Source organism: Apteryx rowi, unplaced genomic scaffold (genome assembly GCF_003343035.1).
Source record: "Apteryx rowi isolate R43461 unplaced genomic scaffold, aptRow1 scaffold_163, whole genome shotgun sequence".
Taxonomy (NCBI): Eukaryota; Metazoa; Chordata; class Aves; order Apterygiformes; family Apterygidae; genus Apteryx; species Apteryx rowi.
The window spans coordinates 1431839-1455616 of record NW_020447897.1 but is presented as its reverse complement, the minus strand read 5'-3'; the positions used below and the strand labels follow the sequence as shown (position 1 = coordinate 1455616).

Below are 23778 nucleotides of genomic sequence, written 5' to 3'. Positions count from 1 at the left end.
CCAGGAGACTCTAGTTACACTAAATGAGGTTGGTCCCCAGAGCATCTTTGTATGCAACTGTTGAACAAAAGAAGACATTGGGGTGCTGTTATAACCTTTGCAATGGGAAATAATTGACTATGATACCAGGTTATTTCAGATAGTATTGTATGTTTGTGATGCAGGTGCTATGGAGAAGTAGATCATTTCCTTATTTCAAGTTCTTCTTTGTGCATCTAAAGTATATAATATCATATTTTTCTCTTTGCTACAGTTTTGTGTTGAGAGCTCATGTTATCATGTACAATCACCTTAAAACCTTTCCGTCACCTCTTTCCAAAACATCCCATCCAGTCAGTATAGCCTTCATTTTTGGTTTCCAAAAATGATTGAATTTTGTGTCAGTTCTAAGACTTTTTCCTGAGTTGCAGTTATTATTGCATGTTATAATAACTTATGTATCTCACTTTTTATTACCCGGTCAGTCTGTGTTGCTGAAGGTTTGTTTTAAGCATCTCCAGTAATCAGGTGGCCTTGAAGAAGTAAGCTGTAAACATGGTAGTTGGAACAAAGGGAAGTGTGTGTTTATGTTGGAGTCTGACCCACTGGTGTACCCCAGTGATTGCTGTTGAGCCAGTGGTAAGGAGTACTGTTATAAACAGATACAGATAATTATACAGATACAGATACAAGTGTTCAGATACGATCAGTCCTTATTTAGAGACTGTAAATGATATACAAATCATTAAAAACAGACAAGCCTTCCCTTCTCTTTCCCTATTCCACACCAAGTCCATGACTTAATATTGTTGTGAATTTGGGGCATTCTCTAGGATTTGCATCAAAATCCTTCTGGCTTCAAAGAACCACCTCTTGGATTCCACTTCTTCAAGTGAAGTTTGTCTTCCTGACATCATTTGGACAGTCCATTTCCTGTAGTCATGTCTATTTTTACAGTCAGCAATGACCTTGTCCTTGTGTTTATTTCCTTATCTTGCTCATTTTTCTTTTGGGGTAAATTAGAGTGTTCAGTCTCTTGATAAATGCTTGGATGAATTGTTTTCCCTGAGCTTCCATCACTACATTCTCCTAAAGTGCCCCCCATTGTGTAGGATTGTTCACATGCTGTAAATTGTGTCATTCTAAACCAGATGCAACACCAGCTCTGGTAGCAGATACCTGGCTTATCATCCATTAAACCATTCAATGATACCTTGGCTTGGTAAAGCAGATTAATCAGGAATACCTAAACAGATTTCCCTAACCACATGCACAGGTTATTGCAATGTAAGGATGAACTGATTTTAGCTCTCCGAAAGAGGTGTTACTAGATGAACCATCTTCTTGAGCGTTGTCCCTAAAAGAACAACTTTACTTAGTTTTCATTAGACTGCAATGCAGTCCTTTTAGTTTAACTGCAAGTATCTTGCAGGTGATTTTAAAGCTTGTGAAGTACTCAAAAAAGAATACATTTAAGTACCTTAAGAAAGGGTGAAAGCAAACGTGGCACAAGGATTAAAAAACTTTTAGGATATTACAAATGAAGTTTTGGAGTTTCTGAAGTGTCTCTGAAGAGCAAGGGAGAATCCATTATGGCCATAATTAATATCRTAGAAGTTCTGGCTTTGGTTGTTCTTATGATGCCATATATTCTTCAGTTGTATTAAAAATAATGTTTTCATTAAGCTAAAGAAGGAATTATTATCTCTGAGTCCATTGTTGACTAATAATTAAACTTGCTTAAGCCTTCATAATTAAAAAACAGAACAACAAACAGTAAATTGCTATGACCTTTTCTGTATATTGATAAGTAACTGATCCCTGTCTAGATGAAGGAAACAAAAACTGACTCTTAATTCCTGGATAAGTATATTAATCACCAACCTACTGTGTAAAAAGTTGGATGCTTCTTCCTCCTCTTGTTGTGTTTTTGGATAAAAGTGGCTGATTTTTTCTTCTTTTTTTTCATGGAATTTCTTTAGCTGCATGGGTTTGCATGATTTTGTGTTTGTTATGATCATACTAAACAAGTAGGGACTTATGCTGAGGTTTGGGAATTTCTGTTTTCTGTGAATCATGATACTGTTAAAATGTACTTTCATGGACTAAGTGCATCTCAGCATACACAAGCCCAAGTGAATGGGGAACTTTGAAGTTCAAAATGCTGGTGACAGTTGACTGCAGGCAACACTATAGCATTCTATGTTTAAATGAGAAAAGTAACAGGTAAACTGACTGTTTTTTATCTTTTGTCTTTTCTGTTGTCATGCTTGCCATGACACAAAGCTTAGCAGTCATGAAACAGGATAAATTTTTCAAATAGGCTTTTCTAAAGTGAGGAACCTGGATTTTAAAGTAATGAATACTATTTACTTGTCAATTCTGAGATATATTAATTTAAAAATCAAAGTCAGTCCACAGGAGCAAATGCACATTCATTAACTATAAACAGAGTATAACCCGTGAAGGCTAATGGTCCAAGACGAATAACTGCAACCACAAAGCAGAGAATGATATAAGATTTCACGAGGTGAATAGTTAAAGTAAACTGGTTATGAAGCACAAATGTCTCATAGTTGGAAGGAATTTAATTAAATTGATACTGTTGTGTACATTTAACCATTTTTATCTTTGTGACCTTTTTACAAGTCATAATTCTGTTTAGTTTTGTTTCTTTAATGCAGTTTCTCATCATGACATGGATTCATGTCCAATTTTATACTCACCTTGTAAAAATAACTGCATGTCCTAAAATACCAATGAGCTCAGAATTTCAAGCTTCATCCAAAGAGCTTCAATGAATTTAAAATCAATATATAAAATTTATAGGATTTTTGTACRTTGGACTCTCTTGGCTGACATTTGTATGTCATTTGCAATTTTGCAGTACACACTATGCAAAATATATGATATTTGACTAAAAATCAATATTTCATAATATGTCACATTTTGGTTCTCTGCTTCTCTTCAAGTAGGACTGAAAAATTTTTCTGTAACGTTTAGCAGATACTTCCTTTAACATTGAGTTAGTAAATTAATTACTCAGTGCTTTGACATGATGAAATATTAATCTTTATGGAGGCATTGGTTGTTTGCCAATCTTATTTAATTTGTTTATAGCTATTGTACACTTGTTTCTGGAGTTATAATATTTTCCCTCACCTAAATAAACAATACAAATAACTTATTTTCCTTTTATTTTCTTTTCCTGAAGCCGATCAACAACTTATCCTTACACAGAAACCCAGATGTACAGCCAAAACACTGGGGGAAATTATTTCGATACTCAAGGAAGTTCTGCCCAGGTGACGACAGTGGTCTCCTCTCATAGTATGGTGGGCACTGGAGGGATTCAGATGGGTGTCACAGGAGGACAGCTCATTAGCAGCTCAGGAGGGACCTATCTGATTGGCAATTCAATGGAAAATTCTGGTCATTCAGTGACTCATACAACGCGGGCCTCCCCAGCTACAGTAAGTATTTCAGACCTACGTGAAATTTTGGGGGCTGGTTTCTTAGTCACTATGATGTTCTTGTGCACTGACATATGCTTTTGGTGACAGAATGTGTAGCACTATTATGTTGGCAGAATTACTTACTGTGAAATAAGTAGTATATACGAGTAAGAAATAAATATATTGTGAGAACTTTGAAGACAGACCTTTCCCTTGAGAGCTTGAAAATATTTACATTCTGTAGGTTAGATTTATGCATGCAAATAATGTCAGTGAATGCATTGGTGATGCTAATGTAAGAATAAGTTTAAGCTTGAAAATTTGTAGAGTTGGGCCTAAAATAGCCTCCTTTAATGTTTTATACTTTTTATGAAAAAGAAAGTGTTACTGAGAATAATTATGTTATTAGATGCAAACTTTAAATAATATAACTTACAGATATGTTTAACTTCCCTGCATTTGTTCTGTATTTCAACTACATATTAGTGTTGGTTTGGTAGCTTATTTCAAAATATTTACATTTGTTTAGAACACTGATGTATTGCCTTTTAATACTTTGTATTTACTTATTTATGGTAGTTCTCAAAAGTCTATTCAGGATCAAAAGCTCATAAGGGAGGTGTCTTATAGTGATATCGGAAGATGTGTTCTGTTACATCTGTGATAGATCATATTGTSGAAACTTAAACCTGAAGACAGACTTCTCCCATGGGAGCTTACTCAATCAGCCCTTATTCCAATTAATACAATAAGTTTTTACCTCATCTAGCTTTGCTGCATAACATTAATGAACACTTTTACCTAATTCTTCTGGGTATTTTGATCTGGTTATAGAGATCTGGAAATTATGTGGAAGAGAATTGTGAGATACAGAGTAAGAAGAGTTGAACAATGTACTAAAGGTGATAAAGCATGATTAGTAATTTTGATTCATCAGTAGTCAAAGGGGATATGAAGTTAAAGGATTTTATTTTTAGGAACCACTGTAATGAGTAAAAAACTAATACTCTTTTAAGTTTTATTTGGAATGATGATGAACCTTTACTATGATATCAGATAATTTAGATGATCCTATAAAATCTCTTAATTTTGATTCTTCAAAGGATTACAGGTAGCTAGTACAGATAAATAAAAAATTTTTGTACAATGTAAAGAAGTATTATTTCCTTTAAACTTTAAGACTTCCTTGACTGTGTTATATTGTTTTCTCTGGAAAAAAAAATTTGAAGAGACATAATTCACTTAATGAGTAGTATAGATCAATAACATAGAGGGACCCTTCAGCTAGTAGTAAAGAGTTTTATGTATATTTTTTTTGTTACTAAAGAAAAGAGGGTGTATATTAACATTTGCCTGTATTTTGCAAGACTTTAATAAAAACATGGTATTTCTGTGAAGAGCAGCCTTCCTCTTTCAGATTCATTTAATTAAAACCAACACTTTAACCTGATTTTCTTTCTTTAAAAATATTCATGTATTTTACTTATTTTAAAAATATTTCATGGAATTTTTCACATTGCTTCATGATTACAAAGTGCAGGCAGAACAGGAGTAGTTTTCTCTAGGCACAAGTAAGGAATGAGTTTTCTAGACTGAGGTAAATTTGAAAAGTTATGTTTTTTTAATTACTTAAATGCAAATATATTCCAATGTTTTCTTAGTTGTTTTAAATTGTTCTGTGTTTGAATACAAATATTGCCTCTTTTAGAACTTGTGCTAACTTTCACCTTAATCAAATCAGTGCAAATGTGTTTTATGTTTTGCATATCACGCTATAAGTTTGGTATTATGCACTGACAWCAGAATTCAATAAGTGGAAATGATGAATTGAGTGTGAAATCAAGTGAGGATTAAATGCATCTAGTAAACACAAATGAATAGTAGTAGACTTAGTTTGAAGTGGGATATCCTAGAATCATTTGAATGATAGCAAAATTCCATGCTATATTTTGCAGATGAAAAGCTGTTAATTTTTTTTGCCAAAATTAGAAGTCAAATTTGCCAAAATTTAACAAAATYTAAGGTTCATGTCTTCAACATATCCTTCTCTTACTTCATGTGTCAGAAAAAACAAGCTGTTTCAGTTAAGTTGCTCTAAGTAACTTTATACTTACGTACCAACTTGCTTTTAGGAATAGAAAAAACAAATGTTGCTAACTGAATTAAAACTATAAAATTGCATTTTTAGCCTTAAATAGTTTCTTCTTTTTTTGAGATATTGTATATTCTGTGTAGTTGTAAGTTCTGTAAGTATGAGACATTAGTATATAGTAGAAGTTCATTTCTTGCTAATTAAGAGAGACACAACATGATTTTAGATCTTACCATTTTAGGCTATTGATATGTAGGGTTCAGCTGATATATTCAGGAGTCAATTGAAACATAAAAGGTTCAGCTTAAACTGTAATGTCAAAGACCAACTGTTTTAATTTTACCAGAAGGTATAATTAAACTATGCAAACTAGAGCAATGTAATATTTTGTTTTGATTGCACCTCAGATAGCTAGAGCTCATTTCACTTGTGATCCTTGTTCTGCCTACACCATCATAATACTTTCCATTCTTGCTTAGAGAATTTTTTGGAGACATCAAGATAAGATGTATCCAGACTGGATTGCTATTACAATACTCAGCAAATGTTTCCAAATTTTGAATTAGTTTGGGTAATTTTGACATGGAGATGAAGGAAGTAGAAATGAATGAAAAGTTACTGACACATATGCTCATCACAAGCTCTGTTACTTTTGCCACAGAGGTTCAGTTTATCGTTTCCAACATATAACTTCATTTGCTTTGTTGTTATTCACCTCACTGATCAAATCATTACCTTTCTGTAACAAGCAAATTAGTTGTATCATTGACATTAACTATTTCTGACATTTTTAACTTAGGTTCAAAAAAAGTTTCAGGGTAAGTGTTAAATGTATAAAATAATTCCGTGTTACTAATTGTATCTTAGATAATGAAACTTAAAAATCTTATTTATTTTTCACAAGTTATGTAACATGTTTTTTGCAGACTTCAATAAAACAGACTCAGGGACTTTTCCCCTTTAAATCTATCTTCACTTTATTTTCCTTATGCTTTAATATAATTTTAGTTCTGCTTGGGGTTTAATAAAGAACTAATATTTTTGTTTGTAATATTCCATTGATACTATTTTCTGGAAAACATTTATAAAAGAAGGCTACTCTTTTCAAGCTACAGCAGACACCTTCTATATCAGATATGACAATTATGGTCTGAGTATGTGTGGATGGGTCAAGGATAGATTGTGACTGCACTGTACAAGAAATGACTTACCCTAGCTGGTGGTCTATTTGAAATTAATGTACGTGTTGATTCCTATGTGAAGGGTGAGTCTGGATGGTTTATTGACAGTTACCACTACAGAAGAGGCAGCTACAGTGAAAAGAATAACTATGGAGTTTTATTGCCATACTAATAGTGAAATCTAAATCACCTTCCATTTATTTTCCGTAAGTAAATATCTAAGGACTGCTCTCCAAAGTAGAATGATCTAATGAACATATTTCATAATATCATAACTTTAAAAAATAGTTATTTAGTAATAAATATGTTCTTATGCTCTTCAGCCAGTGAGAGGCTCCCATCTATTAGTCCTGTTTTTTCTAACAAGCTTTAGAATTGATCTACAATTACTGTTATCATTCGTCRGTCATTGTCAGCCATATGAGCTCTCCACTCACACTGCTGCAGAAATTTATCCTATTTCAGTGYGGCTTGTGCAGATCTAAAGGTGAATGAATATAAAAGCAAAGTGAACATGATATTTTGTATCACCATGAATTATTATTTCTGATAGTCAGCACAGTGCACAAAACATCCTCTTAATTCTGAAGAAAGCATACCTGCCCGAAATAAGTCATGTAATTAATAGAGGGGGAAAAAGGCTGACAACATCAAGTACAGATATCATTTCCTGATAATATGATTTTGGTAGAAGTATTGTAATTATTTTTGGAACAAAAAATGATATAAAAATGTTTAAAAATCCATTGTCAGATTCTAAACTGGAGTGGTTATCCTTTGGAAAATAGTTTGAGATGAGATTCTATTTATTAATCTCTTTCCCAGTAGAGGAACTTTTTCTTTCTTCATTCCCGAACTCTTCTGGTAATTTGCAACACAATTTTTATTTAGCATAAAATGAACTGTCTGAGATCAAATCAGAGATACACAGATTTTTATGCTACAAACTACTGTTAGATCATCTAGTCTGACCTCGTACACTGGCTGGCAAGACATTTTTACTCAAGTCTTCTTCCACTGAGAACAGTAACGTGTTTTCTGAAAAAAGGCATCCAGTCTTGTTTTCCAGATACCAGAAGGTAGATAATCTTTTTTTCTTTCTTCTTTTAACTAAGTTTTAGCAAGGGTTAATCACTACCACTGCTAAAAACATGGGTCAGGTATGAATTAACTAGAGGGATGGGAAGATTAGAGGATTTGGGGATCTTTTGCCTTTATGAACCTCTGTCTCCCAAGACTTTTCCTCCTGCTTCAGTTTTTGTTTCATAGTCATGGAGCATCATGGCTTCTCCTACCTTCTCCAGACCATGACAGAAGTTTTGGTGTTGCAGTATAGCCAAAATATGTTTATGTCTTTCTCTGCCCCTGTGAGCCCCTTGTTGCTCCATTTTGTTTTGAGTTGGGACTGCACCCTCTTCACAAGGCAAGGAATATGGGAAAAAGGGAGAATGACCTGGTGAGCGACTGAGATCAGCTACAGCTACCCTATCTACCTTCATATGCTACTTGTTTCTCTTCTGGTTTAGTCTGGCTTCAGCTTTCAGTCATTGGCTTTTGGTGTGGTTCTGCATAAAACACTGTATAGCACCTAATAGTTTCTTTCCAGTTTTGGCACTTAAAAATTTATTCTTATGTTTATATATCAGAAATCAAGATGGAATGTTGTTGGAAACAAGATTTATTCCCATTTCAATTATTGATAAAAAGTGTCCTAGGAAATGCAATGACTTATTTTGAACCTGAGACACTCAAAAATAGGTAGCTTTAAATCTCTGAGAGAAATTTCTATCCCTTCCTTTTACGTTCTTCTTCCATTCTGTCTTCTTATCTCCATTTCTTTCATTTGAAAATGCATAAGCTGGATGCCAGCTGACCTTCCACTGATGTTCTCGTAACAGTCCAATTCTCAATGACATGGAGCTCCCACCTTTCTAAAGGAGTGGATTTTTCTCTTTCTGCTGAAATATCGATGTTTTCTAAAATTGCCAGCCTATCTCTTTCTGGCTTTATCTTGCCCTAAATTTATCAGAATTGATTTTAATAATCATCTGAGCTCAACTTTCCTTTTAGTTTCTAACTTCTGATTTTCTAATGGGACAAACACCTGAGGAAATACATGACTTTTCCCGTATGTTTTCAGAGTTAGATGGAATGTGCATGTTCTTGAAGTCCTTTCATAAGCTTGACAAGAGATTTATGTTGTTTTTCTCTTAAGGATTTGCAGCAAATGTGGGAGAAACAACCACAAAAAAATCCAGTGATTAGTTTAGAATCTGTTTGAAAAATAATAGAGACAACGTATAATTGGGTGGTTGACGCCTAAATAAACAAGGGAAAGAGGGTGGAATTGGACATTTTGRCCATCTTTTAGAAACCTCCAGATAAAAAGATAAAAGATAAAAATGGGCAACAAATTGTCATTTGAAAATTTTGTGAGGGAAAAGTTATCTGACCTAAACTCCAAACATTTTGGATTTGTACTGACCTATGGGCATTATGTGTGCTTTTGCTCCCTATTACGGGCCCTGGGCATACACACACGTGCTTTTGCTCCCTATGTTAGCCCCTTATATTCTCCTATAATCACAAGAGAACATATTATATTCACTAGCCAATATGCATATGTTATATACATCCATATATATTGACCAGTAGCTGTTACGTATATTTAACTGTGATATTGTATTTACAAATGAATCAAGGTAGGGAAAAATTCTAAGCTTTTAAGGTTTGTCAGTATTCTTTTGAAGATGGCATATGTAAAATACCAGGTTTATTTACATATTTTTATCTTCTTCTCTTTCTGTTTATTCAATTTTTTTTTTGTTTCAACAGACTTAAAATAGTAATTTTCATTCTGCCTTTCTATTGCTGTTTCATTCTCTTCAGCAACGTTTCATAGAACCTATTAAAGGTTCTTCTACAGCTTTGCCTATTATGAGGAATGTAAATCTTTCAAATTTAATTCTCCTGACTATAAAAGCTGGACCTGAGTTTTCTTATCATGGTCACTACTGTTCATTTTCGAGCCTCTTTGTTCCTTGGCAAGCTTATCTAACCAGCTCAGCCCTCTGGCACGAGTTTCAGAGAATGGTATGACATACATGAATACTCTGTCCTGAAACAGAATTGAAAGCCACTACAATTAATGCGTCTCAGTGGCACCCTAAAGAGTGAAAGCCTCATGTTTTCAAAAGCAGAGTTCATTTATCGTGTAAAGTATGGTTAATGTTGTGATGCCTGTACACCTTATTTAGGTAAACACAGTTGTCACAGGTACCCAGCTTAGCTGGCTGTACCAAATTAACCTTTCTAGTACACRTATGATGAATTAGTAATTCCTTCATAATGGACCATGTGATTAAAGTTCCTTTAGAATTTCACTTGGTTTAAAGCCTAAAAGGGCAAACCTTTCAAAGTGAATAAAAGGCATTGTGAATAGTGGGTGCCTGTGGAGAAAGGCAGGATCTTTTTGAACATAATGCAACAGATGAACTGAATTTTAAGATACTACGTAAAACTACCTGTTTTACTGCCAGTAGATAGTGGTTTTCAGATGCAACAGATGAAGAAAATAAACCGTAGCATATCCAGATTAATTGCAAAACCTCAGAGACTAAATTTCTGATGATGTTTTTTCTGATGTCCTGACCTCCTCAGAACAACTTAATATAAATATTTTGTGTTAATTAATTGAATCATGAAGAAAGTAATATTTCTTTTGCCACTAAGCCTTAGGCAGGCAGTTTTTCAAAATGATTTTGGGACTGTTATTTGCTTCATCTATGCTATAGGCATCTGAGACTCTATAGTATGTTTATCTAGTAACATGTTAATGAACAGTAAACATTAACTAACAGCAGCAGTTAATAACTTTCAGATCTGTAGATCACATAAACACTGAACTTTGTAGGATACAAGTAGCATATACAGTGATCAGAATGTTAAATTCTTTAACCCCAGAGAAATACCCTTAATCATTAACCTATGTCGGAGTATTAATCGGCACTTTAGTTGGCTAAACAAGTAAACTGAGAGAAAAATCTAAAATCTCTTTTTTCTCACAGCTATCATGTTCTAATTTAGTCTGTCCTGTATTTATATTACTATGTACACTGATTATCATTCCTATTAGTAGTGCAGTTTTTAACATGGTTTAGTAGGGGTTGCTGTGGCAATGTCCTGTCACACATTGATAGTGTACATTTCAACCATCAGTGTGAAGACTTTAATAAATAATGTTCTTCTGTATTAATTAAGCATTTTTGAAAGAAGAATAGGAGAAATATATGGACTGATCATACAGTCAAATGAATGAATGTGTAATTTTTTTCTCATTTGGCATCTCAGATGTAAATATAGTTAGTTGTTAGACTGTAATCTCTCACTGCATGTTCTTAGAAAAGTAAGGAATATCGGTCTTACCTTTGTATTTGTGCAGTACATGATTTCAAATGTTAAATTATTTTCATATTTTTGGCACAAAATTTCAAGGCTGTAATTTACAAAACATTTCATGCCTATGTAATTAGTTTATGTATGTGCTTAAATGGTGTTCTGAATAGAGATGGACTTAAGTTCATGTTCAGTTTTTTCCAGAAGCTAAATGAAAGTTCCTGTCGCTAACTTTGAACTGAAAAGCTTGAAGGAACAGAAGTTTCACATGAACAACTTTCAATTCAAGTAGCTGGTATTTCATATACACAGTAACTCATTTCATGTAGAACATCTTGAAAACCTGAGGACTCAAATCTACTGAAAGTCTGAGATTTTAAAATAAAGTACATTGGGATGAGAGAAAACCAAGAAGTAGCTGGAAGGGCAGGGGTGAATGGGGCAAGATGAATGATTCATTGTTTGGAAAATCTCCCTCCAAATTGAGACTATTTATTTATGCTCTAAGATAGCTGAAAGATGAATTTATGAACCTGCGTAGGAAGAAGGTTTCTGTTAATAAAGAGTAATCTTACATGTCTGTCAGGTAAAGCTGAAAGTTCACCCTATCAAAATTTAGACTAGAAATAATGAGCAAAATAACAGTGAAAATAATTTTTATTGAAATGCTTGCCCTACACTATGGAAAAAGATCGTTTTAAGTATAGATCGGATATCTCTGCAGAAGTGCCTTTCTAACTGAGTGAAACTTTATGAGCTTTATGAAGTAATTAACTTCTTTTAGTGGCAATGAATACTACTTAGCCTGTGTTATGAGCAAGAGCAGACTAGATGGTCATAATGCTTTTAAAATCTTGAAAAATCTTGTTTTAATATCTAGGGATTTGTGGGCACAGATTCATTGTTTTCAGTGGCAATTCTGGCAAAATGTACTTAAAAAAACCACCAACAAAAATCCCCCAAACAACAAAAAAGAAACTTTTTTCATTTGGCCTGTAACATAACACCACAAGGCACTGAAGGAATATGGCAGCAAGAAATGCATGTCATCTAAGTCAAAATATTACTATTTTTAATGGATTGGTTCTCTGAACAAGGCTGCATAAGTTATTGCAGCAAAATGAGAGGGTAGTGCAATAGCAGGAATGAGCAGCAGGAGGTGTAACTTTAGTCTCGTAGTACTGCTGTAAACAAAGTATTGTGAAGCAGTGACTAAGATTCAGAATTAGGATTGAAATGCGTATATGTTCTTTGTTGTTTGATTGTAGTATCATGTTAAGATGGCTGCAGTATATGGTGAATTGATCTTACTGTGATGAAATTTTAAGCTTGTAATTTTTATCATAGTGCATGATTTTAGAATTTGATCTTTTCTGTATAGTTGAATGCTGTATTTTATTTTCCTCTGAAGCAAGAAGAAATCAGGATATTAAAAAATATATATTTTTGCCATGTCAGTGCAGGTTTTCTTACATAGTAATAATATATTTTCAATAAATATTTTTTATAAAAAGGCTTGCATAGCTGATATTAAACAACTTTAAGACAGAAATGAGAAAAAATTCCTTTTTTGTTGGCAGTTACTACAATAAAAATACTGGTCAGTTACCTTGTAAAAAGGGAGAAGCTAATTTTATACGTGCAGTAAATTCAAATATAAACTGAAGTATTTTTCAGTTTCTCCTGTATTTAGAGTGAATTCAGCTCATACTGATAAATTATGCTACTAAAATCTTTGGATAATACTGGGATATCTAAAGTAGGATATGGAGAGTTCATTAAAAACTGTCTACAGGGAGAATGATAAGTTGTTTTAAAAGTTCAGTTGGCTTTTTCCATTGCTTTTGTTTTTATCATTTAATGTAGCTAATTAATTATGTGCCTTTTTTTACTGCACATCCCCTTGTCTCTATCATTTTCAATGTTGTTTTTGCTAGTCTAGCTCCCTAGTTAAACTACAGTTAGGTTCTAATTCTGTTCTTTAACACTGTCATCAAGGAACTGATCAAAAGATGCATTAAAATTCAGAGAGAAAAGAATGGGTGTGAGTGTGTTCTCTTAATACATTTTCATTAGGAGTGATACTACTATATATATAATTGTTGGTACTGTTTGTATCCTTTTACAAGACAAAATTATTGTGAACAAATCTGAATTGTTTTTCTTAAAGGCTGGATCCTGCTGTCTGTATAAACCCCGAATTTCCATTTAGTTTGAGAGCTGGGGACATTCAAAGAGCGCTCGGTCAGTGGTATCTTGTCCCACTGAAGATGATGTCAGAAAACCTACAGAATTGTTTGGGGTTGAGATTTCATTCTGTGATTGCAGAGAGCAGAAATTTTGTTTCTAATTCAATTCTGATTTTGAGCTGTGCACACGTCTTTCTGACACAACAGGAGGAAAAATATATGGAGGCCTTAGAATTGCATTTAGGGATTGCTTTTCTTTTATTAATAATAATTTTTCTCAGTTGCTTTTTTTTTTTTTTAAGTTTCAGTGCATCTACTTTTTTAATTTCCTGAGCAGGGAGAAAGTCATAATGGACTTTGAGGATGTAATCATGCAGCATATATGCAAGCAAAATACCTTTCTGGCCTCACTGGGGTGATTTGCCTTCATTGGGACTTTGGAATGAAACCTTTTAGTACCCCATATCCCCTAGTCAGGAATAAAGTTGACATTTCTGTTGATCTTTAAGCAATCTGTCAAAATTTCTCTGACCAGCCTTTTTTACTATCTTGTCTTGAGTCCTTTTTTTAATGACATCTATTATCAGATTGAAATGGCGATTGAGACACTGCAAAAGTCTGATGGTCTTTCCACTCACAGAAGCTCTCTTCTCAACAGCCATGTAAGTTGTCTCTTCTTCACGTTACACTATCTCTTGCTTGTTCTGCATGCTTAGCCTGCCTTTAATGTTTTGTTTTATATTATTATTCCTTTTTGCTCTTTATGTCTTAGTTGCTTGTAATCTTATACTACATCTCCCATAGCTTTATTTTGTAAGGTTAAATGTCCTTATTCTGCAGAGTGTGTCTGTTTCCTAGGTTCTGTACCTGTGTTAACAAAAGTTAACACATTTTCTGCTTTGCAGATTATAGTGTAAATGTCAAAATAATGTTCAAATAATTCTTAATTATCTAGGTTTTGACATTTTAAGTAAAGTTGTCTACAAAGAAGAGTCTGTGTACCCAGACTAATTTAGGGGCATGTGAAGGGAAAGAGAAGAATCAAATAAGTAGAGAAAGTCTTATCTCTGGGTTATTTTGTGGTGTTTCTTTGTTTATTCAGAATAGAGAGTTTATTCTGAAATGACTTAAGAATGCTGAAGATCCATGTGATGACCTGGAAAAAAAATGAAAACAATCTTAACAGATAGCCTGAATTACACATATATGTCTTTTCTACTGCCTTCTGCTTTATTCTTATTTTGCAAATCCTACACTTAAGAATTTTCCTTATAAGAAGGTAGAAGATGTTTGTGTAAAAAGATGATTTTCAAATATGGTAATAAAACCATTAAATGTAATTTTGAGGTAAAGGAAAAAGCCCAAAAGTTAATTTTAAATTTGTTACATAAATAATAATTTTATGTAAGTTGCTAGTCTTTCCTGAAATGTTTTTTCTTCTGTTAGTATAACTAGCATTGTATTTTTTCCTTGTTTAGTTTGTGTTCGTATTGCCTCCTTTTTGCTTCTCAGCTTTGCTAACTAATGTATATACTTTCAAATTCCTGTATTATTTTACAGTAGAAATTTATATTTGGCCTGTTGTTTTAATGTAAGAGTATGGTAACAGAAGCTGTCACTCAGAAATCAAATAAAAAATGTATGTTTTAGTAGGTTTTTGGTTTGGGTGTTGATTTTTTTCCTATATGAGTCTGGTAATCTGGAGGTTAAAACTAGAACTGTTTTGTGAAAGTTTTACATTGTGATAGACAAAGACAGCAGGAGTTAGTAACATTTATTGGAAGTGAAAATTTATTTTTTAGAAAATGCTGAAGTTGGAAGAGGGAAGTCAAATTATATAAAGTATACAGAAGGACTTCTAGAATCCACCTTTCATGTTTACAAAAGAATTCTTTTAATGATAAAACAACCTAATAATATCAAAAATATTTAAATGTCATGGTTAAAGAGACCATAACTTTTTTGGCAAAGAGACAGAAATCCGAATTGAGACTTGAACACTTGAAGTGATAATAAGTTTGTGTTTAATCATATTATAAAATCCAGAAATTTGGTACTAAAGCCAATGCAAATTATAAAATAAGCTCTTCTACCCCAGAAAGCTGTAGTCCTTTCGTTCTCTTTGTTACAGACTCTTTAAAATGTGTTCCTAATAGTGAGATGTGCATCTACTTATTATGCTAGTCTTATTATGATATTTCTTTCCTGACTGTTTTGTAGGGATTTTCAAAATTATTCAGATAGGGATATATCTCTGATTTTATGAAAAAAGAGTCCTGTGCATCTTTTTTGTGTCAATCAGTTTTTCCTAGCCTCAGTCATTTTGGAAGAAGTTAATACAACCAAGGTCAAACTTACCAGATGTTTTGCCTATTTTTAAAGCAATGTTTTGGGGGTTTTAGAATAGTATTCCTGTGTGTTTAATTACTATTACCGTTTACTTTACAAATGATATATGAATTTGTGGGAAAATCTTTAGGCCATTCAAATATTATTAGTTTAACACTTAGGATTTCTACACTATTATAACTCTATAAAGTTTTCTGGAATTATGTTGCCTAAGTTAAAGTCTATGCATTTTAAGGAATTTGTCATTTCTCTTCTGTTTTCTTTGCTTTACTGATTTCTTTCTGCATGAAATTGATGTATTTAATCAATTGATAATCTAACGTTTTATAAACATTGCAGCTTTATTGGCGTCAGAGTCACTTTAGGAAGTGCGAGTCTGTAAACGTTTCATACTTACCATTTTTAAATCTGGTTAATATGGTAAACCAACAAGCCAAGATTCAAACCTGAACAGCTCAGGTTTAGAATTGTATCTCTTCTTGGATAAAATATGTTTTTTAAAGATTATTTAGAATGGATTTGTAATGTTTGCAGATCATTTTCCTTTTAAAATTCTGTATTAGCTGCACTCTTCCTCCTAGGCTGTAATCTAGCAAGTAATGACTTCAAGCCTTTGCTACTGAACTAACTTCACCCTAGAGCAAAAATCCCTATTTTCTGCTTATCTCTGGTTTTGCTTTCCAAGTGTTGGATTATGCAAGTTATGGTTAAAATAACATCTGTTAGAAATTCAGATCATTAATAAAGTGCACTTAAAGTGTTCTAATAGCTTATAAGCCACCTGGAAGAAAGCATCTTTAATGCTACATATAGAAGTTAATTGGGAAATAATTGTTTTTGTTTGTCAATCAAATTTTTCCCTTTAGGAAAAAGATAGGAATATTTCATGTTACTTATCTGTTCTGTTTAGTGGAGATAAAATGCAACAGTTGAGAGTTATAAGCACCTTTGTTTCTAAGTGCAGAGATGCTTGTGTCTGGTCATTAGTGAAATTAGCAGTTTAATACATTCAGGTAAAGGTTAATGTTTATGGTTATATTTTTTCTTCAGCTTTATTTCAACATGAGAAATGGTCAATTTGAAAGACATTTGTGAATGTTAAGACTTTTAAAGTAATGACATGAAAGATTAAACAAAGATGATGAACTGCGCTTTTCCATTTTGTCTGTCTGAAATGTAAAATTACCTACAAACTGAGCTAAAATTTTCCATATTGAAACCAGTTAGAGCTTACTTCTGTGTATTTGTCTAGAGCCTATGTTCAGAAACAAAGAAAAGTTATGGTCATGTTTCCTATAAAAAGAAAGAATGGAAATGGTGTTTGAAAGGTCTAAAGTAAATTTGTATTGTAAATGGCATATTGTGATTAAAACAAAGCTGTAAGTCCACTGCATTTGTTATAATCTATATTTTAATATGTAATAGTTTTGCAGTAATGAAAAGGCTAGAACTGAAACATTTCATGAATAATGCAAACTAAAATATTGATATACATGTTCTTTAAATGACAAATTACTTGAAACATTGATGGAACAGAATTTGTGTAGTGTGCTAYCAGGAAATAATCCTGCAGACCAGTATACTAAATAACACATAGACCTTCTATAGATATACAAGTGTAGCTTAGTGTAGCTTAATAATTCATATTTTAGTCCCACGAGTTACTCCTTTACTGAACTAAATTGAAAGTTATTATAAATTTGTGTGAGTATCTAGCTCATCAGAATAAAATGTAGTTGCAAGGCTTGAAGATGCAATGTCCTTGGCTTGGGTTTTCACTGGATGCTCAAACTAAATCCAGAATTTTGGTAAGAACTCTGAGTCTAGCAAGCTTAAATATTCATGCAGCATCATTTTGATGTAAACACTGAGGAAAATTGGCAAAAAAATTCAAACAGAAAATAAAATTTGTGGATCATTCAAACTGAAATTAAAGGAGAAATCCAGGAAACCAAAACCATGGTGAGTACTGGAAAAAGCTAAGGAAAAACTTAGTGTGCCAAAAAACCTGAAACAGTGGAATTTAAATATGACCTCAACCTGTTTCTGATTTATTCTGTCATTCTCCTATTGTGTTAAAGCTGGCATTACTGAAGTGTCCTTTTTAATTTTTGTATATGTTAGTGATTGTTGTATATGTTTCATGCATGTACACTATCTGTAAGGTCCAATGATGTTATATAAAAAGTGTTTTCTTGCATGTTTCCAAAATTGCCTATCATAATTACATGCAAAGATTAATACTTGTCTAAGAATCTTGTTCTGCTCCTCCTGAAAGTCAAACAGGCTACAACTGAAAGGGATTGCACCCATAGTACTTCATAGATGTACCAGTTATTTTCAATATTATCTAGGTTCTCTTTGGTTTATATACAATAGTTTCTTACTTTTTGTATCTGGAAGTAAAAAATCCTATTAAGTTAAATGCTATAATGTTTTTTGACACGTGACAAAGAGAGAAAGAGTGTAATATTCCAGGTTTACAAATGCATTAGGTAACTTTTGTTAATTCAAGGAATTTGTTATTTTCAATTTATATGAATTCTATTCATGATTATTTTATTTCTTTACAGCTTTCTTTTGTCTCCAAAGTATAATTTTATCGAGTGTTGGTTTGTGGTACTGAATCAAAAATATTTTAAGAAGTGTAATTTAACTTGAGGTCACAAGTGCAATGAGTTCTGCTATTTCTTGCTAATTCTGAAGATCCCCAAACACTCTCTTGTAGCTAGCATTTAAAGAATCTCTGTTTGTTTGAAGAACAAAGTTATTGTTTAACAGACCTGAAAAGTGATCTCAAAAATGTTGTAAATTAGTAGTGTATGGTTAAGATTTTTTTAATAAAGTAATACTGAATTTACTTTTTTGCTGTTTTGTATTTGATTTAGCTCCAATGGCTTTTAGACAACTATGAAACTGCAGAAGGAGTGAGTCTCCCAAGAAGTACCCTTTACAACCATTACTTACGACACTGTCAGGAACACAAGTTGGATCCAGTCAATGCTGCCTCCTTTGGAAAACTCATACGGTCAATCTTCATGGGATTACGGACCAGAAGACTTGGAACTAGGTTTGTGTTAATGAAATCCCAAATTATATTAGAAAATAAGAATAATAACAGTGAACAAGAAACTTGTATGCTATTCTGTAAACAAATAAAATTAGTGTTTAAACATTACAATTCTTTTTCTGTCAATTCTGTGTGTTAATATAAAACACTTACATTTTTCCATAAGTTATAATATTTTTATTTTTCCTGATCTTTTGTGTTTGTGTGTTTAAATTTAATATATACACTGCAGGTGCAAATAAAATACAGCTTGCTGTTTGGAAATTTTAAGAATTGTGTTTTTCCCCATGACTAGATAAGTTATATTTATGTGTATTTTATTTTTCTTATTCAAGTGGATTCCAAGTGTAAAATGTTGGGAAATACTTGTTTAAAGGAGTGAATTAATTTGCCAAAACTGGTAGAATTACAACAGGTTTGAAACGAAGGTCAGACCTAATTTTCAACTGTTGCTTTACAGTCAAGGTAAACTGTAAAGTAAACGTGATATATCTGCATAAAACTAATGTTTTTGTTCTTTGTTTTCCTCTTATTTTTTTCATAAAGGGGGAATTCCAAATATCATTATTATGGGATTCGTGTCAAGCCAGACTCTCCTCTTAATCGACTACAAGAGGACATGCAATATATGGCTATGAGACAACAGCCCATGCAGCAGAAACAGAGGTACAGTGTGAAATTTCTGGTTGTTGAAGGCTTACTTCTCCTTACTTGGAAAAGTTGAACTTCTAATGCAAATTCTCTTCAACTTCCCTTTTGTGAAGAATAAAAGTTTGCAGATCTGCAGTTGATATCCCTAAGTCAGATATCAGTCAACATGAGAGAATATGGACCTAGAAATTGTCATAAATTTGCAAAAAGTCCTGAGTTCTTTTCCCACAAGCTGAAGACAAGTAGTTAGAGCTTGAATTTCGAATTTTGTTTGATTTCCTTACTTTATCATTTCATGTTTGAGCTGTTTATAAGAAAGTTCATGATTAAGTTCAGCTTGGTGTTGATTTCCTTCTCTTGACAGTAACTAAAGTGACCAGAATAGTTTCTCCGTAAGATCTTTTAAGAATTTTCCCTCAGCATCTGTCGTTGCTGGGGTTCTCATGAACATTCAGAAGTATCTGAAAGCAGTTGCGCTTTCTCGGAATTCTCGAGAAAAAAATTGTTTTAATCAGAAGTGAATGACCACAAAGAGCTAAGCTGGTGGAGAAAGACTGTGTGGATATGCTTATAGAAAAAAAACACTATCCTGGACAGGTGATGTTAGAAAAAAAATTGAAATAGGCAGATTTCTTTGGGGCTAATTTTTATTAGAATGAAGTCAGTAGCAACCTATATCACCCTAAAGGGAAATATCTAATATGTTTGATTTTCATGAAACATACGTGAAATGACAGCATCTCAAGAAAGACATCTTTAGAGCTATTACAGAAAAATTCCAGTTAAATGAGCTATTTGATGCAGACTACTGAGTGTATTTTGTGGCCCCAGACACAGCTGTGACATGCAAACCACCTTTAACATCAAATGCAGAAATCACTTTAATCTGAAATGGTTTTACTATTAACTTTCAGAATTAGGTACAGCACTAAACTCATATATATATGAGTATATTCATGATAACATGTATGGTCTTAACCATCCTGTGCTAGGCATAATAGGGAAGTATGAAATGTCTTCTAGTATGACTCAGTCCAAGATCTTATGGTAAGGAAAAGTGATAGATATTCACAAAATCTGTAAGCAAACTGATTTTACCCACTCAAGCTTGCTCTCTTACAAATTTCATTCACTCTCACACAAAATCATATACATGAACAAAGATATATGCCGCAGTGGTCTGGCCAGAATTGTTTGTATGCAACATCCCTTAATGTCATATCTCTTGTGTTCTTTTTGATTTGTGATAGCAAACTGATTTTGGACTTGCCTTTTGAAACTTTTAGGAGTGGATGCTACTTTGGATCTGTTGCCTTATTATTTTATTATTTTATTTAACCTTGCCACAGGTCTTAGGCAAAAATGCCTGAATTTCATAGTTCTCTTATTTTCCTATCTGCATATATTTTTTGGCTCTAGACTTGTTCTTCATCTTCTCAACATTATCTTAAGTCAGTTTGTTCCCCATCTTTACTTGAATGAAATCACACATGTGGTATTTTACAGCAGTTAGTGCATACCTTTCCTTTAACCTGTTTTGCATGCGTGCATGTGCGTGTGCGCGTGAATGGAGCTCTCACAAAGATTATTAGGAAGAAATAAAGTAGTATCAAAACCTAATATTATGCCAAATATTTTTGCACAGTTTCAAGTCTGGCACTAAACTCTTGCCATTTTAAAGTACAATCTCATTGTGAAATTTCTTTCCCATAAGCTGTCCTTGTCAGACCATTTCAGGGAAATGTAGCAGAGATGCAATCCCTAAAGTCAAGATTCATTTTTAGCCCATTTGGTTTAGTTCTTCATGAGCAGAACCTTGTGGCTTAGAAGCTGAGTTACCTTTATGGCTTATACTAGGGAAATTAGTATAAGCACACCTGTCTTTTTCTTAGAACATTCTTCACATGTATGTTTTCAATTTTATTTGCAGAAGTAAACTTCCATCTTTCTAGGTAATTTCAAATACATCTGTCAATTCTTGCACATACCAATTATGCCTTTTGCTTTCATTTATGGGAGATGAACGTTCAACTAACATTTTAATAAGTACAACAAAAATATTGCTATCCACTGTACAGTTTAGCATTCAGCAAAGGTATATATTATTGTTTTAATCAGAAATCACTAATCACTACTTTCTAAGCATTTTGTTTACCCTACATGTTTATTTTACGTAGAAAATAACTTGTATTTTTTACTGTTCTCCTGCCCATATTCTCATGCTTCCTGAATATAGTCTAGTCTAACATTCACTTTATACCAAGCCATTTCGAGGCCAAAGCATCAGTTCTTAGTATTTATAGATCTTTTAAAAAGAAGCTTACATTTATGGAAAACAGAGAAATTATGCATTTTTATAGTGTTGGTCTCTTTTTTTATGAAGATAGAGTGCAATGTATCATTTTTTGGAGAAAAATCTGAAATATTAGCAGTATGGCAATAGTATAAGCACATACCAAAACCTGCAAAAAATTTAACTGAAAAAGCTTGCCATCTGTTTTTTGTCTGTCTTCTGACTTAGCCCATTTTGATTTCTCATAGTTTTGATAGTTCTCAGCTTGTTCCTTTGTCTTACCACTTTTATATGTGCTTTTAACATCAAACAGACATTTTATCACTCATCCTTTTTCTGCTTTATCTTATTAATGAATTTGGATTATTTGCTTTTCATGAATTTTAATCAGAAGTTCTCAATCTGTTCTTTTGTGAGAGAGAAAATTTCTGTTTGTTAATTATGTTATGTCTCAATTAGAGTATGGGAGTCAATGAAGTTGTATTCTAAACTAACTGGATAGTCAAGGAAGCATATGATTCTGCATCATTTTGAATTACCTCATTCTGTGTTCAGATATCAATAGTTTTGTTTTGCTGGATTTTCAAAGCTTTTCACAAATTCAGAAAATGTCTGTTGTTAAATAAAATCTTCACAAACTTTTACTGTGTTTATATTAAGCTATATAAAATTCAAGTGATATCCTTGAGTGAAGTATCTTTTGAAAGTTGTAATATTCTTGTAAGGTCAGTTATTATTTTCAGTACCTAGTCTCTCAGTAATTAAAAACAATTTTTTTCTAGATAAAAGAGTGAAAAATGGAATAGGGTATATGTTAGTAGAGGATAAAACAGTGAAATAGAGTAAAAAGGCTGGAAAATTCTAGAAAATGTAAATTTTACCAGTTAGGAAATTGTAGTAATATTTTTTCCATGCACCAAAAATAGTTGGAATTTATCAAAAAAACTCTGGAGAGTCTTTCGTCATCTACACTGCCAAAGCTCCACTTTGTACTATCCATAAAAGACAGCAGATCTAAAATTGTTCATATATGCCTGCATATGTTTCATTTGAAGCTCCTGAAAAAGAATTTATCATTCCTTGGTTGCATTTTGCTGCCGATTTTCTAATGCTGTTGAAACTGGTTAACTCCTGTGACAAGTCACCTGTCACAGTGCCAGAATTAAGATTTTTTCCCAGCATATTTTGAATAAAGCACAGTGAATTGCAAGAAAGCAAGTAGCTGGATAATCCTGGTTCCCAGCACTAAAGGATTAAGTTGGCCTTTATGCTTTTAATTAAAGGTTTTTTTCCATATTCCAGAAACTCTTAGAGTGCAATTTTTATGCCTCCAAAGTATTTTGGATTGTATTTCAAGAGCTGAAAAGTTTGTGAAATTACGTATTTTGTAAAAAGTAATGAACTGTCTAAAAGTTTTGGTTTAGATTTACAAATATTCATAGAAATTGCTCCTCTTCCCAAATTAAATGCTTGGATTACAGATAGGTTTATGAAGTAGCAAGAAGCCCATCCAGAAGAGTTCAGTGCTACCATTTTACCAGAGTTGAAATTTTAGTCTTATTAAAGTCAATTAGACTTTCGCTATTGACTTCATCAGGCATAGGATTTTACACTGGGTTGTTAAAGAAAGCAACAACCTCATGTCCTAGAGATTTTGGTAGGCGTCATCTTTGTTCCCAAGCATTAACATTCCTAAAGTTATAAAACTTCATGTTAATCAGTCTAGGAATCCTTCTCTTGAAAAGTGTASCTTTGTATACATTATGTTATTGTATATTTAAATGCATGTCAGGAATGCCCAGGATATTGAGTGGGAATTTTTTGTGGAAATTTTCTTTTAAAGTAAAATGTCAGTAAATAAACAAGACATTGCTGCTTTATGTTTATTGGGAACAGAATGAGAAAGTGTTCACAACTGATTCAACTGCTTCTCACCAGAGTGGAGTTTCTTGTCACATTTCTGCAATTAGCATAGAGTTTTACAGTCTGCATAACAATTCCAATGTGAGTGATAGTTAACACACACTGTATTCTGCTTTGGAGTTTCTCTTACTTTCTTTTCTTATTTCAAAAGGGCAAAGCTTCCAATATGTTGCCATTAAGAGCTGGGACAGAGTTAATTCT

General features: G+C 32.9%; 1 protein-coding gene across 3 annotated transcripts in view; it reads left to right on the top strand.

Moving 5' to 3' along the window:
• RFX3 (regulatory factor X3) overlaps nucleotides 1–23778 on the top strand; it is a 129127-nt gene that overhangs the window by 83656 nt on the left and 21693 nt on the right. For 2 of the 3 annotated variants that reach the window (XM_026059987.1, XM_026059986.1), the window contains 4 exons: nucleotides 3194–3452; nucleotides 13879–13953; nucleotides 18529–18710; nucleotides 19257–19376. In XM_026059987.1, coding sequence (XP_025915772.1) covers nucleotides 3194–3452; nucleotides 13879–13953; nucleotides 18529–18710; nucleotides 19257–19376 — 636 coding nt within the window. The remainder of the gene's footprint in view (nucleotides 1–3193; nucleotides 3453–13878; nucleotides 13954–18528; nucleotides 18711–19256; nucleotides 19377–23778) is intronic. The other variant, XM_026059985.1, reaches the window with a different exon arrangement.